Source organism: Alligator mississippiensis, chromosome 8, assembly GCF_030867095.1.
Source record: "Alligator mississippiensis isolate rAllMis1 chromosome 8, rAllMis1, whole genome shotgun sequence".
Lineage (NCBI taxonomy): Eukaryota > Metazoa > Chordata > Crocodylia > Alligatoridae > Alligator > Alligator mississippiensis.
In genome coordinates, this window is record NC_081831.1 from 28,585,776 (window position 1) to 28,604,784 (window position 19,009).

Sequence of the window (19,009 nt, forward strand, 5' to 3'; positions counted from 1 at the left end):
GAGTGGGGCTGTGGGTTAGGAGTGAGGGGTGCCACAGGGCAATGAGGGGACTGTAGGTCAGGAGTGGGGGGCACCGTGGAGGTAAGGGGGTGCTGCAAGTTGGGAGTGAGGGACACTATGGGCAGGACTGGGGTTGGGAGTGAGGGACACCGCAGGGCTGGGGGGGCAGGTTGAGGAGCTCTAAGGTCCCCAGACTGCTCCTCCCCCCTCAGATGCACTGCCTGTGTGAGCAGCCCCTGGGGGTGTCACTGGTGCCCCCGGAGTCATTGCTGTATCACAGGGGGTTCCTGTCCCACAGGGGAGGTCACCATCTACAACCAGAACGTGAGTGACAACCCCTACCTTCTACTTCTGAGGCATCTGGGGTAGGAGGCAAGGGGAGAGGCAGGGGCTATGAGTGGGACCCAGCCATCCAGGGAGAACAGTCATCCCCCCCAGTGTCTCCCAAGGAAGTGGAGAAGTGAGGAAACCTAGGCATTGGGGTAGGCATGTTGGATTTCCTAGAGGAAGAGAGGCAGGACAAGGGACCCAGGCATCCAAGCAGACATCTTGGGGGTTCCCAGAGGGAAAGAGCCATAAGAAGGAGGCTGGGCAGGGGACCCAGGTATCTGGGCCCCTCCTCCCCCATGCAATAACCCACCTTTTCTTGGTAGGCATCTGTGGGGGGCCCCCGGGGCTCCCAGGTCTGCCCCCGCTTGGGGGCGGTCAAGGGATCGCCCCTGGTGCCCGTGGGGGTCGAGGTGACCCTTGACCTGGAAGCTCACAACCTGAATTTGCTGGGGGTGAGTGTGTGTGTTTGCGTGGGGGGGCTGTCGCCACAGTTACAGTGTGGGGCAATAGAAGGGTCTTGCAGGGTGGGGCCAGACTCCATTTCAGGCCTCCCTTGGAGCAAGCCTTGTTGCCATGGTGACTGTGCACCTGCCATGTTTATAGTTGCACTGTATTGGAGTGCTGCGGGGGAGGCTTGGTATCAGGCCTATGGGCCCTGTTGCTGCGGTTGCATTGGGGAGCCTAGATCTGATATCACTAGGTTGCCAGGGTTATACCATACCAAGGTGCTTGGGGGGCAGGCTTAGTTTCAGGTCTACCGGCCTCATTGCCATGGTTATATTACAATGGGGGCTCTAGACCTGGTCTCATTAGGCCCCATTGCCACGGTTACATCATATTGGGGCCTCGGGGTGGAGGAGCTGATCTTGGCCTTGTAGGCCCTGTTGCCATGGTTACATTGCATTGGGGAGCCCAGGCCTGGTCTCACTAGACCCTATTGCCATGGTTACACCGTCTTGAGGGGGGGCGGGGAACAGTCCTAGTTTCATCTCTACAGGCTTCACTGCCATGGTTATATTGCAGTAAGGTGTATCTAGGCCTGGTCTTGCTAGGCCCTTTGCCACAGTTACACTATATTGGGATGCTGGGGGGGGTCCTAGCCTGGTCTCACCTCTTCTACCCCACCATTTTTCAGGTCCCATTGCCACGGCTACGCTGTGTGCTAGAGGTCGGACGGGGGCTGGTGGAAGTGGAGGCCTCCCCAGGGGGCCCCTATAGGCTCCAGTGTGGCCCCCATGCCTATGACTTTGGTGCATCAGCTCCCCAGCTCCGAGCCCCCGTGTATGTCACTGTGGGGGAGAGGTGGCACCTGGACACTCCCTCTGGCTTACATGGTGAGTCTCACTGCCTCACACACTGAGCTTCCCCCAGTGGTGTTATGTGGGGGAGAGAGCTGTGAGCTTCCCCAAGCAGTGTCATAGGGGGCTCAGAGGAAGGTTGCAAGCTTTCCCTAGCGGTGTCGGGGGTGGGTGGGGCTGCAAGCTTCCCCCAACAGTGTTTTGTGGGGGAGGGAAGGGCAGGGAGCATTGTGAGCTTCCCTCAGCAGTGCCATGGAACGGGCAGGAGAATGTTGCAAGCTTTACCCCAGCACTGCCATGGGAGGCTGTGAGCTACCTCCTAGCAGTGTCACTGGGGTCCAGGAGGCTGTGAGCTTCCCCAGCTGTGTCATAGGGTGGCTGTGAGCTTCCCCCCAGCAGTGCCATGGGGAATTTGTGAGCTATTTCCCAGCTGCATCATAGGTGGCTGCATGGTGCTGTGAGCTTCCTCAGCAGTGTCATGGTCTGCCCTCCCCACCCACCTCTTCAGTGATGCTGTATGATTGCTCTGTGGGCCGGCCTGACTGCAGCCGGTGCCGTGCGGCCTCTCCTGCTCTAGGATGCCAGTGGTGCCCTCCTGGCTGCCAGCACCACCGCCTCTGCCCCCCGGGGGGTGCCCCACCTTCCTGCCCTGCCCCCTTTATACATCAGGTGAGTTGGGGGGTGGAGGGGTGCTGATCCTGAGGGTTGGGGGAGCCCAATTCAAGCTGGGGCAGGGAGGGGGTTGAGGCCTACTGGTCCTGATCTGGTTTGGGGGGGCTGATCTTGATGGCTAGGGGTCTTGATCTGGGCTTGGGTACCGGGGCTGAGGCTTGGGGGTCCTGATTGGGTTGGGAGGGTAGGGATGCAATCCAGAAAAAAGGGGCCAGATCCCGACGGGCGGACGGGGTTCTGATCCAAGGCTGAGTTGGCCCAGCCCAGGCTTGGGGGCAGTGGGCTGAGGCCTAGAGGTCCTGAGCCAGACTGAGAGGACCAACTGATCCTGACTGGCTGTCGGGGTCCTGCTCTCCCCCGCAGGTGCACCCCTTGAGTGGTCCCCCTGAGGGTGGGCTGCTGCTGACCATTGCTGGCTCTGACCTGGGCCAACGCTTCGAGGACGTGGCTGGCACTGTCCGCGTGGCCGGGAGGCCCTGCCTGCCTGACCCTGCCCGCTACCGCCTGGCTGCCCAGTAAGCCCTACCCCCAGCAGCTAGCCCTGCCTCCCAATGCTGGGAGCTTCCCCTCAGCAGTGCCCTGTCCACCTGACTCTGCTCACTACCTTCTGGCTGCCTGGTAAGGCCCTTCCTTAGCTGGGAACTTCCCTTCAGCAGTGCCCTGCCTGCCCCACCCACTACTATCTGGTTGTCTGGTAAGCCTAGCAATAAGCCCCACCCCGTCATGCTAAATCCTGCCCCAGCTGCGAGCTTCCCTGCTGCAGTGTCCTGCCCACACCACTATTGCCTGGTAAGCACCCTGCCACCTCAATGCTGTGAGCTTCCTTCAGCTGTGCCCCTCCCCAACCAGGTAAGCTCTGCTTCCTCAGTGCTGTGAGCTTCCCCCAGCAGTGCCCTCACATCAATGCCACCCCGTTCCCCCTGCAGGATTGTGTGCCAAGTACCCCCAGCTGAAGGTGGGGTCTCGGGGCCTGTGGAGGTGGCTGTTGGGGACCAGCCCCCTGGGGTCTCCATCCAGCATTTCACCTATCAGGTCAGTGCTAGTGGAGCAAGGTGGGCAGATTGGGAGGGGTAATTATCTCCCCTGTCCCCCAATAATACTGCCCCTTCTGGCAGGACCCCCAGCTGTGGGAGCTGCACCCCCGGATTGGACCCGTGGCTGGAGGCACACAGGTCACTGTGACAGGGGAGGAGCTGGCCACAGGCCCTGATGTTGCTGTCTTCCTAGGGGACCTACCTTGTTCCCTGTGAGCCCCTGGTGCTACCCACTCCCCTGCACCCCCTGCTGACCTCGGAGCCCCACAAGCCCCTGCACTCCCAGATGTGCCCTGTGAGCCCCCAACTTCCTCTGATTCCCCGATACTGCTTATACTGCTCCCTGCACCCCCAACCTGCCCTGTGAGCCCCCTGCCTCCCCAATACTGCTCATCCCACACCCAGCCTCCCCAAACCTGCTGAGCCCCCCACACCCTAATACCATCATCACTGTCTGCAACCCCAAACCCTTCCACTCCCACCCTGCACCCTCAAAGCTAGTGCTGCCCCAATACTGCCCATGCCCCCCAGCACCGCAAACCTGCCCTGTACCATGTGAGCTCCCCCAAACCTCCCCCTGCACCCTGATACTCTCCTTCCCCCTGCTCTGCACCCCCAAACCCACCCAATGCTTTAATATCTCCCCAGTTCCCTGGTCTTTGTCTCCCAACCCCCCTTCTCTCTGCCTTCTAACACCTCCCCTGCTCCCTGAGATCTGGCCCTGCCCCCTTAAACCCACCCCGGCTGCCCCCACACCCCAATATCTGCCTCCATCTCCCCAACCCACCACAGCTGTCCCCACACCCCAATTATCTGCCTTTGCCCCCAATCCCTCTTTAGCCCCCACACCCTATCTGCCCCATCCCCCAAATCCCCCTTTCAGCTCCCCACACTCCTTGATATCTTTCCTGCATACCCTGACACCTCAACAATCCCCCTATTCCCCCAAAATCAAACCCAGGGCCTAACCTGCCCCCTACACCCCAATATTTGCCCCTGTACCTCTGAATCCCACCCCCAGCTCCCACCACACCCTGATATGCCCCCACCCCCGTAACACTCAGGGCCCAACCTCCCCCTCAGCTACCTTCTGTACCCCCATATCTGCCTCTGCATTCCCAAAACTCACCCCCAGCTGCTCCCTGCACCCTGATATCTACTCCCACCCCATCAACACCAACCTTGGGGCCCAACTTGCCCACCTCCTCTTTCTCCACACTCCAAGCCTAAGGCCCAACCTGCCTCCCAACTCTCCCTCCCCCCCACCCCAACAGACCTCCGTATGTGCCCCTCATGCAAGCCACTACACCCCAACTCCATTTTATCTTCCCCCATACCCCAATATCTGCCCTCTCTTGCACCTAATTGCTCCCTAAGGACTTATTTGCCCCCTTTCTGCCCACAGTGTGGAGCCCCCAGCCCCAGGGACCCTGGTGTGCCTCACCACAGGGGGGACCCTGGGAGAAGCCCCCCTGCGGGTGCAGTTTGGCAAAGTTCTGCGGCATCTCACCGGGGGGGGTGGCTTCCACTATGCGCCAAATCCCAACATTACCTGGGCTTGGCCCCGCTCTAGCTTCTGTGGGTGAGTACTTGTGGGGGCGGGGCTGTGCTATGAGCCTAAGGTGGGGCTGCAGGAGAGGGAGGGGCCTGAAAGCTCACAGTTCCACCCCTCTTCCCCTTCTGAACACCTGGGTCCACAGGGGTGGGCGCATCATCCAGGCCGCAGGTACCAACCTGGATGTGCCACAGCAGCCGCGGCTGGTCGCTGTGCTAGAACTCCCCACCACCAGCACCCTGCCACCTGGTCGCTGCAAGAAGGGGTGCCCTGGAGTCCTTCCAGATGCCTCAGAGCCCTGCACTCTGGTGGGCAGCCTGCTAGAGGTAAGTGAGCTGGGGGGAAGCCCCCCAAGTCTAGGAAACCCCCCCATGGCTGTACCCCATATCTGCACCCCCCTGCTCTGACCCACCCCAGGCCTCAGTGAGGGCCGTTGGAAAGAACCCAGGTGCCTGCGGCCATGTTAACCCCCTCTCCTTCTTCCTTAGTTTGACACCCCCCCCCCCCCCGCCAGTTGCACCTGAGGCTTAGCAGGGGGACCCAGCTGTCTGGGGTTGTTCCAAGACCCCACCTCCCCCCAGCCTGCCCTCTGCTTTAACCCTCCAGTCTCAGACAGAGCCCAGGCCAGGAACCCAGGTGCTGTGGTCCATCCTAACTGCCCCCCCCCCTTCTTCCTATTCTGATGCCCCAGTTGCAGATAATGCTCATGGGAGGAACCCAGGCATTCTGGGCTGTTTCTAAGCTGCCTCCCCCTCCCCCTCCCCTGCTCTGATCACCCCAGGACCCTAGCACAGAACCCAGGTGTCCAGGGCTATTCCAAACCCTCCCCAGCCCCCATTCTCTGAACCCCCACTACCCCAGTCCCAGCTGAGTTCTGTGGGATGAACCCAAGGGGTCCAGGGCTGTTTCTAAGGTCCACCCAACCCTCCCTGCTTTAAACCCCACAGCCAGGACTGTAGCACAGAACCCAGGCATCCGAGGTTGTTTCTAAGCTGTTCCCCCCCAACCCTCCTCCTTAAACACCACAGTCCCAGTCCTTGGGGGGAACCCAGGTGACTGTGGCTGTTGTAAACAGCCCCCTGAGACACCCCCCCCCCCTTCATAGTCTGACCCCTCAGTTGCAGCAGCTGGGGGTGGGGGGCTGTTTCTAAGCCCCTCCCCTACAACTCCCCTTGTCCAAACTCCTTCAGCCCCAGCCAGGACCCTTGCAAGGAACACTGGCATCAAGGCTGTTCTAAGCCCCCATTATCCCCTGCTCTGACTCCCCAGCATTCAGCCAGGGCCCTAGCATAGGACCCAGGCATCTGGGGCCACTCAAACTCCCTCTCATTCTCTTTGCTTTATGCTCTTGACCCCCAGGGCCTTTGGGATGAACCCAGGTCATCCGGGGTATTCCAAGCTGCCCCAACCTGCTTGTTCTAACCACATCCCCCTCCAGTTCCCAGCCAGGGTCTTAACACAGAACCCAGGCATCCACGGCCATTTCAAGCCCCCCTCCCCAGCCAGGGCCCTAGCATGGAACCCAGGTGTCCAGGGCTGTTTTAAGCTCCCCCAGCCAGAGCCTTAACACTGAACCCAGGCATCTGGGGTGGTTCTAACCGCTCTGTTTGCACCCGTGTAGTGTGGCACTACCTGCTCTGCAGCCTCCCCAGCACTGTTGCTGTGCCCATCACCGGCGGTGCCCCCTCACTCCCGCCTGCGGGAGCTGCTCTTTCAGCTGGATGGGCTGCACATGCCTTTTGCTGGCCCAGGGGGTGGCCCCTTCACCTACGCCCCTGACCCCCGGCTGCACTGGCCCCCGGGCGCCCCCCCTGTCCTCAAGCCCGGCATGCTGCTGCACCTCGAGGTGAGGGGGCAGTTTGGGGGGTGGGAGGTAAGGTTGCTGAGGGGGCAGATTGGGGCCATCTGGGGCAGGTGCAAGGTCTGGGGGTGGGAAGGTTTATGGGGCAGGTTGGGGGGCTGTGGGACAGGCTTGGTGGGGAGGGGCTGTGTGGCCTGTGTGCCAGAGCTGGGGTGGGAGGGGAATGGATACTTTGGGAGTTTGAGTGGAGGGGTTACTGGGTACTTGGAGGTGAGAGGCTGTCAGCCAGTTGGTGTGACCTGGGGTGGGGGTGGGAGGGTTTGTGGGACAGTTGAGGGAGGCTGTGGAGCAGGCTGGGGATGATATGGGGCAGATTAGGGATGGTGCATGCCCCATGTGCCAGAGCTGGGGATGGGAGGCATTATGGGATATTTGGGGAGGTAAGGGTGGGGGTATAGGGCTGTTGGGGGGGGGGACTTGGTGGGGCTTATGGGTTAGCTGGGGGCTGGAGATGAGTGGTTTCTGGGGTGCTTGGGCTGGGGGAGTTTATGGGGTCATTGCGGGGGGGTCTGAGGGTGAGGGGCTTATGCAGCTATGGGAGGCTGTGTGGTATAGAGGGTATTGGGAGGGGGCAAATGGAGGGGACTGGGGAGCAGAGATCAGTTTTGGAGGCACTCCCTGACCCTCCCCAACCCCCCCAGGGTGAGGGGCTGACGCTAGGCACATCCAAGGAAGAGGTGGTGGCACGGGTGGGAGCAGGGCTCTGTGTTGTCAAGACCCTCACCCCCACTCACCTGTACTGTGAGCCGCCCCCGGTACCACCTGGTTCCCTGCAACCTGCCCCCTTCGTCGTGAGTACTGGGGAAGGTGGAAGTCAAAGGTCTACGGGTGGTCTGGGGGAAGGGTCACTGTAAGCGGGATTTGGGGGTGGGGATCTCCTTGGGGTGGTCAGGGGGTGGGAGTCCCCTTGGGAGGGTCCCCAGAGGGAGGGTCATGGGGCAAGGGGGATGTTTGGGGGACAGGGGAGAGGTGGGGGAATCTTGTGGGGAGGGTTCCCCATGGGGGGCTTAGGGGTGGGTGAGGGAGGGGCCAGGGGCCCCATGGAAGAGTCTTGGAAGGGTGGGGGGGTCCCCATGGGTTGCTGGGGGGGAGTTGGTTCTCACCCAGCTCTGACACCCCCTGCCCCACTCCCCATGCTCTAGGTGGAGATGGGGCATGTGCAGGTGGTGCTGGGCCCAGTGCACTACGAGGCAGAGCCACCCCCTGGCCTGCCCCCTGGTGCCCAGGCTGGTCTGGGGGTAGGTGCCACTGCCCTGGTTCTCGTGGTTGTCCTCCTTATTCTCATGTACAGGTGAGGACCACCTGCTGCCCATGTCGCCCTATCCCTCTGCCAACTTCTTCCCCTCAGTGCTGAATCACCCACCCCCATATCCTTCCACTTGTCCCCTGTCCCCTTCAGGAATTAATCACCCCCCCCACATCCTTCCACCTGGCCCCTGACTCCCCTTAGGGGCAAGTCACCCACCCTATATTCTTCCACCCAGGTGTTCCCATCAGGAGCAAATGACCAGCCTCCTCCCACTCCCCAAATCCCTCAACCCAGTCCACTCCCCCACTCTGACCCAAATTAGCATCCCCCTGTATTCCTCTATGCAGATACCCTCTCAGGGATCAATCACCCGTCTATCTCCTTCCCTGTTTTTCTTCATCCAGCTTCTTCTCCTCAGGGGCAAATAATGCCCTGCCACAGCCCTCTGCCTTGTCCCCACCTCCCTTAGGGGCAAATCACCCACCCCCATATCCCTTCCCTCAGATGCCTCTTCGGGCAAATCGCTAGCTTTCTCCTGCCCCCTGTATCCCTCTACCCAGGTGCCCCCCTCAGGGGCCATGTGTCACCTCCTGCCTTTCCATTTCCCTCTGACCAGCTCCCCTTTTCCCCTCAGGGGCAAATCACCTCTCCTGACCCCCATATCCCTCTGCCTAGATGCCCCCCCAAGTGGCAAATGACAGTCCCCTCTCACCCCTGTATCCCTCCGCCCAGGTCCTTTTAGAGCTAAATTGCCCCCTTCCATCCCTCTCTGCTCACAGCTTCAGGGCAAATGGCCCTAGGTATCCTTCTGCCTTCTACCACCGCATAACTAACCCCCTGAGCATGACATTCCTGCAGGATAACACCCTCTTGCTGTGGCTAACGCCTTCCCCCTCCCACCTTGTGGCAGGCGGAAGAGCAAGCAGGCACTGCAGGAGTACAAGAAGGTGTTGGTGCAACTGGAGAACCTGGAAGTCAGTGTGGGCGACCAGTGCCGCAAGGAGTTCACTGGTATGGCGGTGGGGTGGGGATAAAAAAATAGTTCCTCCCCTGAGGTAATGAGGAAAGTGAGGTGGAAGGGTATCAGTAGGGAGCATAATGTGGCTGGCGGAGGTGAGTCACTGGGCCAGAGGGATACTGGGGGTTAGTCCCTGGTGCGGGCAGAGGGAAATTGGGGGTTAGTCCTTGAGGGGGTAGATGGAGGGATATTGGAGGGGTTAGTCCCTGAAGGTGGGAATGGCACATGTGGAGGGGGGTTAGTCCCTAATAGTGGCAGGTGGAGTGATATCAAGGGGAGGGCTTCATCCCTGGAGAGATATTAGGGGTCTTAGTCCTGGTGGGGGCAGGTGGAGGGATATCAGGTGTCGGGGGGTAGTCCTTGAGGAAGAGGTAGAGTCTCAAAAACAGAAAATGAGGGCTGGAAGGGACCTCAGGAGGCCATCTAGTCCAGCCTGAGGGCCTTTGGGTGGTGGTTCTTCAAACCAGGACCACCCCCGCCTAGATCATCCCAGTCAAGGCTTTGTCTAGCCAGGGCTTAAAACCCTCCAAGGATGGAGACTCCACAACTTATCTAGGTAACCTGTTCCTGTGTTACACTACCCTCCTCATGAGAGAGTTTTTCCTGATATCTAACCTAAATTTCCCATGCTGCAACTTGAGATAATTGCTCCTTGTTCTGTCACCTGCCACCATTGAGTAGGTGGAGGAATACTGGGGGGTTAGTTCTTGAGTAGGGTGCAGATGGAGGGATATTGGGGATCAGTCTATGAAGAGGGGCAGGGGAAGGAGGTTCTAAGGGAGGTGGCAAAGGGATACACTGAGAGGGAATAGTTGCCTCTTTTCATTCAGGGGGCACCCCCTCCTTTTGCTCTCTCTTTTCCCCCCCCCAGATCTGATGACGGAGATGACAGACCTTGGGGGGCAGCTGGAGGCGGCTGGGATCCCCTTCCTGGACTATGGGGCCTATGCCCTGCGTGCCTTTTTCCCGGGGCCTGGCGGGGGCCCAGGGGCATGGCCTCCCCACCATGAGGGGCGCAGCCCTGCCCTGGAGCAGGGCTTGGCCCAACTGTCTGGCCTGCTTAACAATCGCACCTTCCTCCTCACCGTGAGCTGGGGGGGGCGGGCTAGGGGGAAGGGGATTGGGGTACAGGGGAGTGTGAGAGGTTGCAGGGAGGGAGGTTGGCATACAAGGGGGCGTTGGGAAGGTCCAGGAGATGGGGGCAGAGAGAGATACAGGGAGGTGGGGGAGTCTGGGGTATGAGGGGGCAGGTCTGGGAGATGCGGGGAATAGGGGCATGTAGGGAGGTGTATGGAGGTGGGTACAGTGGGGTTAAGGGGATGGAGTGGGGACAGAAGAATGAGAAGCTGATGCTGTGTTTCTCTGCTTCCCCTGTTTCATGTTTCCATGGTCATGTGCCCATGTCCATGTGCCCATGTTCGCATGTCAACATTCATCCACATCCTCATGCCCTTTTCCTGGCACCCATTTTCCATACATGTGCCGGTGCCTGTGCTGGTGTTTCCATCTGTGTCTTGGTGTCTGTGTCCATATATGTACACCTATGTGCTGGTGCCCTGTGTTTGCATGTCCCCCCTGTGTGTGACACCCATGCTGGTGTGCTGGCCTCTGTGGCATATGCAGCTGGTGCACACACTGGAGGCGCAGGCCTCGCTATCACGCCGGGAGCGGCTGCGGGCAGCTTCGCTGCTGGGGCTGGGGCTGGGCGGGCGCCTGGAGCTGCTCACGGATGTACTGGCTGTGCTGCTGGGTGAGCTGGTGCAGCACCAGGCCCAGCGCCCACCCCGCCTCCTTCTGCGCAGGTGCTTGGGGGGGCACTGGGAAGGCACTGGGCAGCAGCTGGGAGGCAACTTGGGAGGTCTAGGATGTATTTGAAGGCAGCAGGCATGTACTGGGAGGCACTGGGGAGGTGTGGGAGTGGACTGGGAAGCTACTAGGGAGGTTTGGGTGGGTCACAAGAGGCACTGGGAGGTGACGGGAGGTCTAGGGAGGAGTTGAGGGCACCAGGGAGGTACTGGGAGGTCCTGGGGAAAGTGAAGGGATACTGGGGATGTCTGGGTGGGGACTGGGAAGCACTGGGGAGGTCTGAGGAGTATTTGAGAGCACCTGAGGAAGTCTGAGGGGGTTCTGGAAAGAACTGGGAGGGTACTGGAAAGCACTGAGGAGGTTTGGAAGGGTACTGGGAAGCTCTGGGGAAGTCTGGGTGAGTACTGGGAGCCATTAGGCAGATCTGGTGAGCATTTGAGAGCACTAGGGGATATTGGGGGGAATTGGGGAAGTCTGAGGGTGTATTGGGATGCACTGGGAAGGTTTGGGCAGTCCCTGGGGGCACTGGAAGGTAACTGGGGAGGTCTGGGAAGCATTTGACAGCACCAGGGAGGTACTGAGAGGTGCTGAGGAAGTTTGGGTGGGTACTGGGAAGCAATGGGGAGGTTTGGGAGGGTTCTGGGAAGTATGCATGGGTATTGAGAAGCACTGGAGAGATTTGAGAGGGTACTGGGAAACACTGGAATAGCACTGAGAAGGTCCATGGGGCACTGAAGAACACTGGTAGGTCTGGGAGGGTACTAGGTGAGTCTGGGGAAATACCGGGAGGTGCTAGGAAGGTTTGGGTAGGCACTGGGAAGCACTGGATGGGTACTGGGAGATGCTAGGGGAACAGTAGGAGGCATTGGGGATACTGGGAAACATTTGGAAGGTTTAGGGGACACTGGGGGTAGGTCTGGGAAAGTATTGGGGGGTGGGCAGGGATTGGGGAGCAGTGCTGACCCTTCCCCCCCCCCCTCCCGGTCCCCCAGGACAGAGACAATGGTAGAGAAGCTGCTGACGGATTGGCTGTCTGTCTGCCTCTACCCCTACTTGCGGGTGAGCTGGACGCAGGGGCTCCCTGGGTGAGGGGGTTGCCAGCACCTTGGTTCTCTACAAAGGGGAGGGAGAGCTGGGGGCTTAGAGCAGATGCCTGGGTTTCTTGCAGCTGTGGGAGTCCATGGTAGGTCCACAGAGCCAGGAGAGTGGTGTCCCGCCTGGAGCCCTGGGTTCCCTCCCAGCTGTGAGATCACATGGGAAGTCTTTGGAGCTGTGTGGGGAATCACTACCCAGACACCTGGATTCCTTTCAGCTGTGGGAGTCCCTGGGAGGTCTGGGGAGTCAGGAAGGGTTCCCCACCCAGATGTCTGGGTTCCTTTCCAGCCATGGAAAGTCGATGGGGTTGGTAGGGCTGTTCCCTGCCTGGACTGCCTGAGTTTCCTCTAGCTTTGGGAAACCACAGGAGATCCAGGGAGCCAGGAGAAATTCCCTGTCTGGACCTCTGGGTCCCTCATGCCCCCACTCTCCACAGGAGGTGGCAGGGGAGCCACTGTACTTGCTGTACCGGGCCATCCGGTGGCAGGTGGATGAGGGGCCAGTGGATGCAGTGACAGGGCGGGCACGGCGCACCCTCAGCGAGGCCTGGCTGCTGCGGGAGGACGTGGGTTCCCGACCGCTCACCTTGCGGGTGCTGCCCCCTCCCACTAACCCCCCTGGCCTCACCCCTGCTCGTGTCTTGGACACTGACACAGTGGGCCAAGCCAAGGAAAAGATCCTGGAGCAGCTCTACAAAGGGCTGCCCCACGCCCAGCGGCCCCCTGCCCACAGCCTAGACCTTGGTGAGTTAGGGGGCTGTAGGGGGTCACCCCAGGATTGGGAGGAGCTGGGGAGAACGGGGTCCTAGCAGGGTGTATGGGTGTCCCTAGGAGTTGGGGGTCTGGAGAGTATGTGGGGCTTGTCTGGGATTGGGGGAGCGGGCGGGGGGGGCTGGGGCTGCTTGCAGGTGATGGAGCTAGGGGGATACCCCTGGGGGTTCTGGGGCACAAGGGAGCCCCTGGGCTTGGGAGGATGATGGTTTTGGGGGGGAGGATGGGGGGAAAGGGGATCCCCTGGGGCTGGAGAGGGAGCAGAGGATCTCCCTGGGGTTGTGGGGGTACAAGAGGCCCTTAGGATTGGGGGGACAAGAGGGCTTAGGAGGGCAGGGGAGAGGATAGGGGGAAATGGGGATCCCCATGGGACTGGGGAGTGTAGGGGATTCCCCAAGAATGAGGAGGCGTATGGGAGGCCCCTGGGATTGGGGGAACTGGGAGAACCCACCCAGCGGGGGAGTGACTAAGGAGGATAGGCGGCTGGGAGGAGCCCCCTAAGGCTGCAGGGCACACAGAGGTCCCCTGGGATTGGGGGGATTAGTGTGGACTGGAGGTCCCTAGGGGGTGTGGGGAATCTCTTGGGGTCCAAGGAAGTTTGGGGGCCCCCTTGGGATTGGGGGGAGGATGGGTGCTGGGGAACCGCAACATTGGTGTTCGGGCACTGTGTAGGGGAAGGGGGTCCTCCCAGATGCAGGAGAGGAACAGGGCAGGGGGGTTTGGGGGTCTCCTCCCCACTGACCCCCTCCTGCCCCCCCCAGAGTGGCGCTCAGGTGTGGCCGGGCACCTCACGCTATCGGACCTGGATGTCACCTCTGTCACCCACAACCAATGGAAGCGGCTCAACACCCTGCAGCACTATAAGGTGGGCCCAGACACCAGAGGTCCTTTCGCTTTGGGTGGCCTGGATGCCAGGGTTTCTTCTACCTGGGGGGCCCAGACAATAGGGCTCCTTCTCTGCTTTTTGAGTTGTGAGAGTGGAAGGAATGGGGAGCTAGGACACCTGGGTCCTCTCCCAGCTTTGGGAGGGGAACGAGGGTTGATGGGTTAGATAAGGGGGCTGGAAGCCTGGACCCTTGGGTTCTCTCAGCTCTGTGGGAGGAGTGGAGGTTGGGGGATCAGAGCAGTGGAGCCTGGAGTTTGGATGCCTGAGTTCTCTTTCCACTGTACAAGGGCAGTGGGAGCTGGTGGGTTGGAGCCTGGGGGCTGGAAACCCAGATGCCTGGGTTCTTTTATCTGCTCTGAGGGGTCCAGCTGGTTATCAATGGCTGGGGGAGAGTTAGGAGCCTGGATTCCGGGGTCCTATCACTGGTTCTGCTCCCCTCTTCCCCTCCCCTCTCCCCCCCCCCAGGTGCCAGACGGGGCAACGGTGGCACTGATCCCACGGCTACACAATGACTCCCCCACAGAGTCATGCCAGACCCCCCTCTCAGGGGACAGTGAGTGACACACACCCCCATGCCACCCCCACTGTGGAGATGGCTGGGCTAGGCCCTGATGGGGATGGGGGGCAGGACTGAACCTTGGCGCAGGGTGGGGCAGATGGGGTAGGGGTGAAGATTATGGATTGAAGCAACTAGGGAGCAGGTGTGGGGGGGTGTCATGGGGGACTGAACTGTTGTAGAGGGATTCAGATCCTGGACTGAACCAACAAAGAAAGTGGAATCTGAAGGGGGGAGTTGGTCTAAACCAATGAGGGGCTGGGGGACAATCCTGGGGGAGCCTGAACTAATCCAGCAGGTACAACAAAGGGTGGAAATCAGGACCTTGGATTGAATCAATGGGATTGGGGGGGTCAGGGAATCCAGAATGAATCAGTGGGATGTGGGAGGGGGGAAGAATCCAGGAATGAACCAGTAGACCAATAGGGAGCTGTGGGGGGAAGAGGTCTTGGACTGAATCAATGGGAATGTTCAGGAGATCCAGGAATGAACCAATGGAATGTGGGGAGAAGTTCTAGACTGAACTAATGGGGAGAAGTGGGGGATTTTCAGGATTGAACCAATGGGATGTTGCGCGGGGGGGGGGGCCTGGACTGAGTCAAGGGAGTTCCCAGGGGAGGGAAGTCTGGGGTGTTGCTCAGGCCCCTCTCCCCCCCAGATGCACCGACACTGGAAGATGGTGAGGAGGGGGGTATCCACCTCTGGCACCTAGAGAAGCCCCCAGAGGAGCTGGAGGGGCCTGGGCAGGTGGCACGACATGGGAGTCGGGAACGGGAGGGGGCCACGGCTATCCCTGAGATCTACCTCACCCGCCTACTCTCTACCAAGGTGAGGGATCCCTCCCCCATGGGGACTTAGCACCCCCACAAAACTCCTCTACCCTCCCAGGAACCTCTAGACTCCCCTTGCAGCCAAAATGAAGCTTCAACCCCTCAGGAACTTCCAGACCCCCACTTCACCTCAAAACCTGCCATGTCCCCTCAAAGATCTGCTTCATCAATCTGCCCTCTTGCAAGGTTAGGGACACCCTAGGGGACCCCTGTATCTCCAACCACCCCTCCACCTCCCAGAACCCTCAGACCCGCCTTGCATCCCCTAAGAGCCCCCAAACCCCCACATCCCAAAATCAGCCCTTCACCCCCCCAGCAACCTCCCAAATTCCCTTGCACTCCTCTAACAACCCCACACCCATAAACCAACTCTCTAACCCCCAGACTTCTGCTGCACCCCAAATCCCACCATAACCACTCCCAAGATCTACACCAAGTCTGCTCTTCTCCAAGATGAGGGCCCCCCCCCCCAAACTGCTCCTCTCCCCCCCAGGGCTCCCCAGATTCCCCTGTATCCCAAAACCCACCATAGCCACCCTAAATCTTAGTTGTGGGCTCTCTACTAAAGTGGGGGATCCTCAGGGGACCCCCTGCACCCCAGAGCCTACCACAGCTACCCCTAAGGTCTAGCTCATCCTCCTGCTCTTGGGTTCTCTGTGAGGAGAGTGGGCCTGGAGAGTGAGCAAGGGGGGCTGGGAGCTCAGGTACCTGTGCTCTCTAGGCAGGGGCTGGATCAGAGAACAGGGTCTCAGATGCCTAGGTTCTCTGGATGGGGCCTGGGTGAGGGGAAAGGATCCCAGGTGCCTAGGTTCTCTGGGAGGGGAATTGGGGCTGCCAGGTGAGCTGGGAGCCTGGATTCTCTGGGAGGGTGCTGGGAGCCTGGACACCTGCATTTTCTGGGGGCTGGGAGCCAGGCACCTTGGTTCTCTCCCTGCACGCTGCTGCCCTCCACAGAATGGGATCCATGGCGGGAAGGAGGGTTGTTTCAGGAGGCAGAGAGGTGCTGACTGCCCCCACCCACAGGGCATGCTTCACCCATTTGTGGAGGGGGCACTGCGGGTTATCCTGCCAGTTGGGTGCCCCCCACCCCTGCCTGTCAAGTTCCTCTTTGACCTGCTGGATGAGCTGGCAGCACGGCATGGCCTGGCTGAGCCTGACACCCTGCGCAGCTGGAAGAACAACAGGTGGGTGGGATGGATCTGGGGGATGCATGGGGCAGATCTTGCTGGGGCATGGGGGCTCTGAGGAGGGCAGGAGTGGGGAGTATCAGTGGGAATGGGGGATCCTAGAAAGGCAGAACTGGGAGTGGGTGAGAGGGTATGGGGCAGGTCCTGGTCACTCCCCAGAGCCTGAAAGAGCATGTTGAGGGGGTATTAGGGGTCATGGCTGGTTTTGAGGGTGCAGAACTGGGGGAGCAGGAGGGTATGGAAGGTCCTGGTCTCCAGACCCTGGAGAGCATGTGGGGAGGGGGCTTCAGGGGGCATGGGGGCCCTGAGCAGAGCAGAACTGGGGCAGGGGGCGCACTTTGGGACCCGGGGGTAGATCTGGAGGAGATGGCATGGGGGAGGCTTGTGGGGGCAAAATAGGTAGTAGGTCATGTGTGGGTCTGGCCACGCTCTGAAGCATGTGGGAGAACATGGGGGGGGCTAGAAGTGGGGGAGTGGAGAGCTTTTAGGGACATGGGGACTCTGTCCTGAGGAGGTAAATGTGGAGAGCCTGGAAGATGGGGGGGGGGCAGGCAGGAGGTATGGGGGGACCCCAGGGGGCAGAAGTGGGAAGGTGGGAGAATGGGGGGTGGCCACACTCTACAGCCTAGGCAGCTGGGAAATGAGGTGGGGGCAAGGGGAGGGGATCCAGAAGCTGGGACTGGTGGGGAGCACACAGGGGCAGGGTCACAAGGGGTGGGGTCTGACTACACTCCTGACCCCTTCCCTGCCTCTGACCCTGTTACAGGCAGCAGGGGTCCGCATGTGGGGTGGGGCCTGGCCATGGCCCCACCCCATCCCTGCCCCTCCAGCCTGACATAGGCTCTTGCTACTTGTGGCTATGCCCCCTCTTGACTCCCGGCCACCCAGCAGCCTACTGGGGGCTGTTCAGAGGGTGTGGCCTGCTCTGACCTTACCCCCTGCAGTCTGCTGCTGCGGTTCTGGGTGCGGGTCGTACGTGACCCACGGATGCTGCTGGACGTGCGTGTCCCGCCAAGCGTCGATGCGAGTCTCGGGGTCGTGGCCCAGACGCTTATGGATGCCTGCGCTGCTCCCGCCCAGCACCAAGTGGGACGGGTGAGGACCCAGGCGTCTGGGGCCACCCTCCCTCCCCAACCCGCCCAAGGACCCAGTGGTGCTTCCAGCCTGTCCAAGAGGCCCAGGAATCCAGGGCCAATCTCCACAGCGACCCAGGCATTCAGGACCTGGTCCTTCCAAAGGAAGCCAGGTGTCCGGGATGCTTCCAACCTCTCCACCAGATCCCGGCGATTGCGGCCACTTCCATCCCCACTATTTGCCCCACCCCACTCAGGGACCCAGGTGTCCAGGATGTGACACCCCCCTCCTCCCCCAAAGGGGCCCAGACATCCGAGACTGACCCCTGCCACAAAGGAGGGACCCAGGCATCCAGGACATGCCTCCAATTCCCTCCCCTACTGTCTGGCCCTGGCTCCTGCCCCACAGCGCCCCCCACCCCACAACAGGGCCCTAGGTGTCCAGACCTGATCTCTGTCATATAGGAGAAACCCGGACGTCTGGGACATGCCTCCCAGTCACCCAGGTATCCTTCCCCCCTTTACACCCTCCCCCTCCCAGGACTCCCCTGTGAACAAGCTGCTCTATGCCCGTGAGATTCCACGGTATCGAGAGCTCGTGGACAGGTGAGTGCCCCCAGAGACCTGGGTCCCCTGTGAAGATGCCTGAGTGTGGTGGGGGGCCTGAGGGCCAGGATTGCCTGGGTTCCACCCCAGCTGTAAAAGAGCAGGGAGTTTGGGAGGGGAGACTGGAGCCAGGGCTTTCTGTGGGAAGGGGGGCTGGGAGCCCAGACACCTGGGTTCTCTTACGCCATCCCCACCAGGTACTATGCCGAGGTTCGCCAGGCTCCACCAGTCACGTACCAGGAGATGAACGCAGCACTGACCAAAATGTCTCAAGTATGGATGCCCCAGCATCCTCCTAAACCCTGTATTACTGCTCCTTGGGTTCTCTCAACACCCTTCCTCCCCACACCCTCCCCAAAATACCCCCACCCCTGGAACCCTCAAACCCCCTGGCATCTCCCTACCCTGCCATTGGTCCCTGGGGGCCACCAACCTCCCAGGCACCCTCTGACCCTAGCTGGGGCTTCTGCCCCAAAGCGCCCCCCACCCAGCACAGCACGGATGCCTGGGTTCTCTGTCTGCCAAGGGAGGGGTCTGGGGGGGGGGGGTGTTGTGGGCGACTCCCGAACGTCTGAGCTCCATTCCTTCCTCCCACATTGCAGCTGTCGGTGGATCTGGACTGCTCGGGGGCGCTGCTAGAGCTGTACGAGTACGTGCGCCTGTGCCACGACCAGGTACCCGGGTGCCTGGGTTCCAGGAGGGAGTTTGGGAGCCCGGGGCCTGGACTGTTGGGTTCTCCATTCAAACTAGGAGTCCTGGAAGCTTGGGCTCTGCGGCAGGAAAAGGGAGAGCCCGGACGCCTGGGTTCCTTGGAGCGGTGGAGCAGGGGGGTGGGAGCCCGGGTGCCTGGGGTCTCCGGGAGGAGAGCGGGGCCCTGATCCCTGCCTCTGTCCCTCCACAGCTGGTGGCAGCGCTGGAGGCGGAGCCGGCGGGGCAGAAGCAGCAGCTCGGGGCGCGGCTGCAGCAGGCGGCCGCGCTGCTGGACAACAAGGTCACGGACCTATGAGCCCGCCCCTAGTGCCTGATGTTACCGGGCAGCCCCTCCCCCTCGGGGGTGTCTAACCCACACTAACCTGGGGCGGCGAGCCGAGCCCCCCCAGCCTGGGATGGGGGCGAGTTATATGACGTAGAATAAAGAATACTCCTGATTGGACCCAGCGGCTGCGACTCGTCCATTAGGGAA

General features: G+C 60.8%; 1 protein-coding gene across 15 annotated transcripts in view; it reads left to right on the plus strand.

The window, feature by feature from the left end:
- PLXNB3 (plexin B3) overlaps positions 1 to 18,979 on the plus strand; it is a 30,078-nt gene extending 11,099 nt beyond the window's left edge. For 7 of the 15 annotated variants that reach the window (XM_059733032.1, XM_059733031.1, XM_059733024.1 and 4 more), the window contains 26 exons: positions 213 to 324; positions 654 to 782; positions 1,466 to 1,664; positions 2,137 to 2,297; positions 2,664 to 2,815; positions 3,227 to 3,332; positions 3,416 to 3,546; positions 4,740 to 4,916; positions 5,035 to 5,215; positions 6,511 to 6,735; positions 7,392 to 7,541; positions 7,893 to 8,041; positions 8,910 to 9,010; positions 9,889 to 10,103; positions 10,641 to 10,819; positions 11,816 to 11,882; positions 12,355 to 12,661; positions 13,450 to 13,553; positions 14,040 to 14,127; positions 14,789 to 14,958; positions 15,984 to 16,144; positions 17,092 to 17,242; positions 17,762 to 17,826; positions 18,024 to 18,099; positions 18,429 to 18,500; positions 18,728 to 18,979. In XM_059733032.1, coding sequence (XP_059589015.1) covers positions 213 to 324; positions 654 to 782; positions 1,466 to 1,664; positions 2,137 to 2,297; positions 2,664 to 2,815; positions 3,227 to 3,332; positions 3,416 to 3,546; positions 4,740 to 4,916; positions 5,035 to 5,215; positions 6,511 to 6,735; positions 7,392 to 7,541; positions 7,893 to 8,041; positions 8,910 to 9,010; positions 9,889 to 10,103; positions 10,641 to 10,819; positions 11,816 to 11,882; positions 12,355 to 12,661; positions 13,450 to 13,553; positions 14,040 to 14,127; positions 14,789 to 14,958; positions 15,984 to 16,144; positions 17,092 to 17,242; positions 17,762 to 17,826; positions 18,024 to 18,099; positions 18,429 to 18,500; positions 18,728 to 18,832 — 3,733 coding nt within the window. In that variant the 3' untranslated portion in view covers positions 18,833 to 18,979. Of the gene's footprint in view, positions 1 to 212; positions 325 to 653; positions 783 to 1,465; positions 1,665 to 2,136; positions 2,298 to 2,663; positions 2,816 to 3,226; positions 3,333 to 3,415; positions 3,547 to 4,739; positions 4,917 to 5,034; positions 5,216 to 6,510; positions 6,736 to 7,391; positions 7,542 to 7,892; positions 8,042 to 8,909; positions 9,011 to 9,888; positions 10,104 to 10,640; positions 10,820 to 11,815; positions 11,883 to 11,991; positions 12,662 to 13,449; positions 13,554 to 14,039; positions 14,128 to 14,788; positions 14,959 to 15,983; positions 16,145 to 17,091; positions 17,243 to 17,761; positions 17,827 to 18,023; positions 18,100 to 18,428; positions 18,501 to 18,727 lie in introns of those variants that run through there. The other 8 variants (XM_059733022.1, XM_059733026.1, XM_059733023.1 and 5 more) reach the window with 8 other exon arrangements.
- The last annotated feature ends 30 nt before the right edge of the window (positions 18,980 to 19,009 follow it).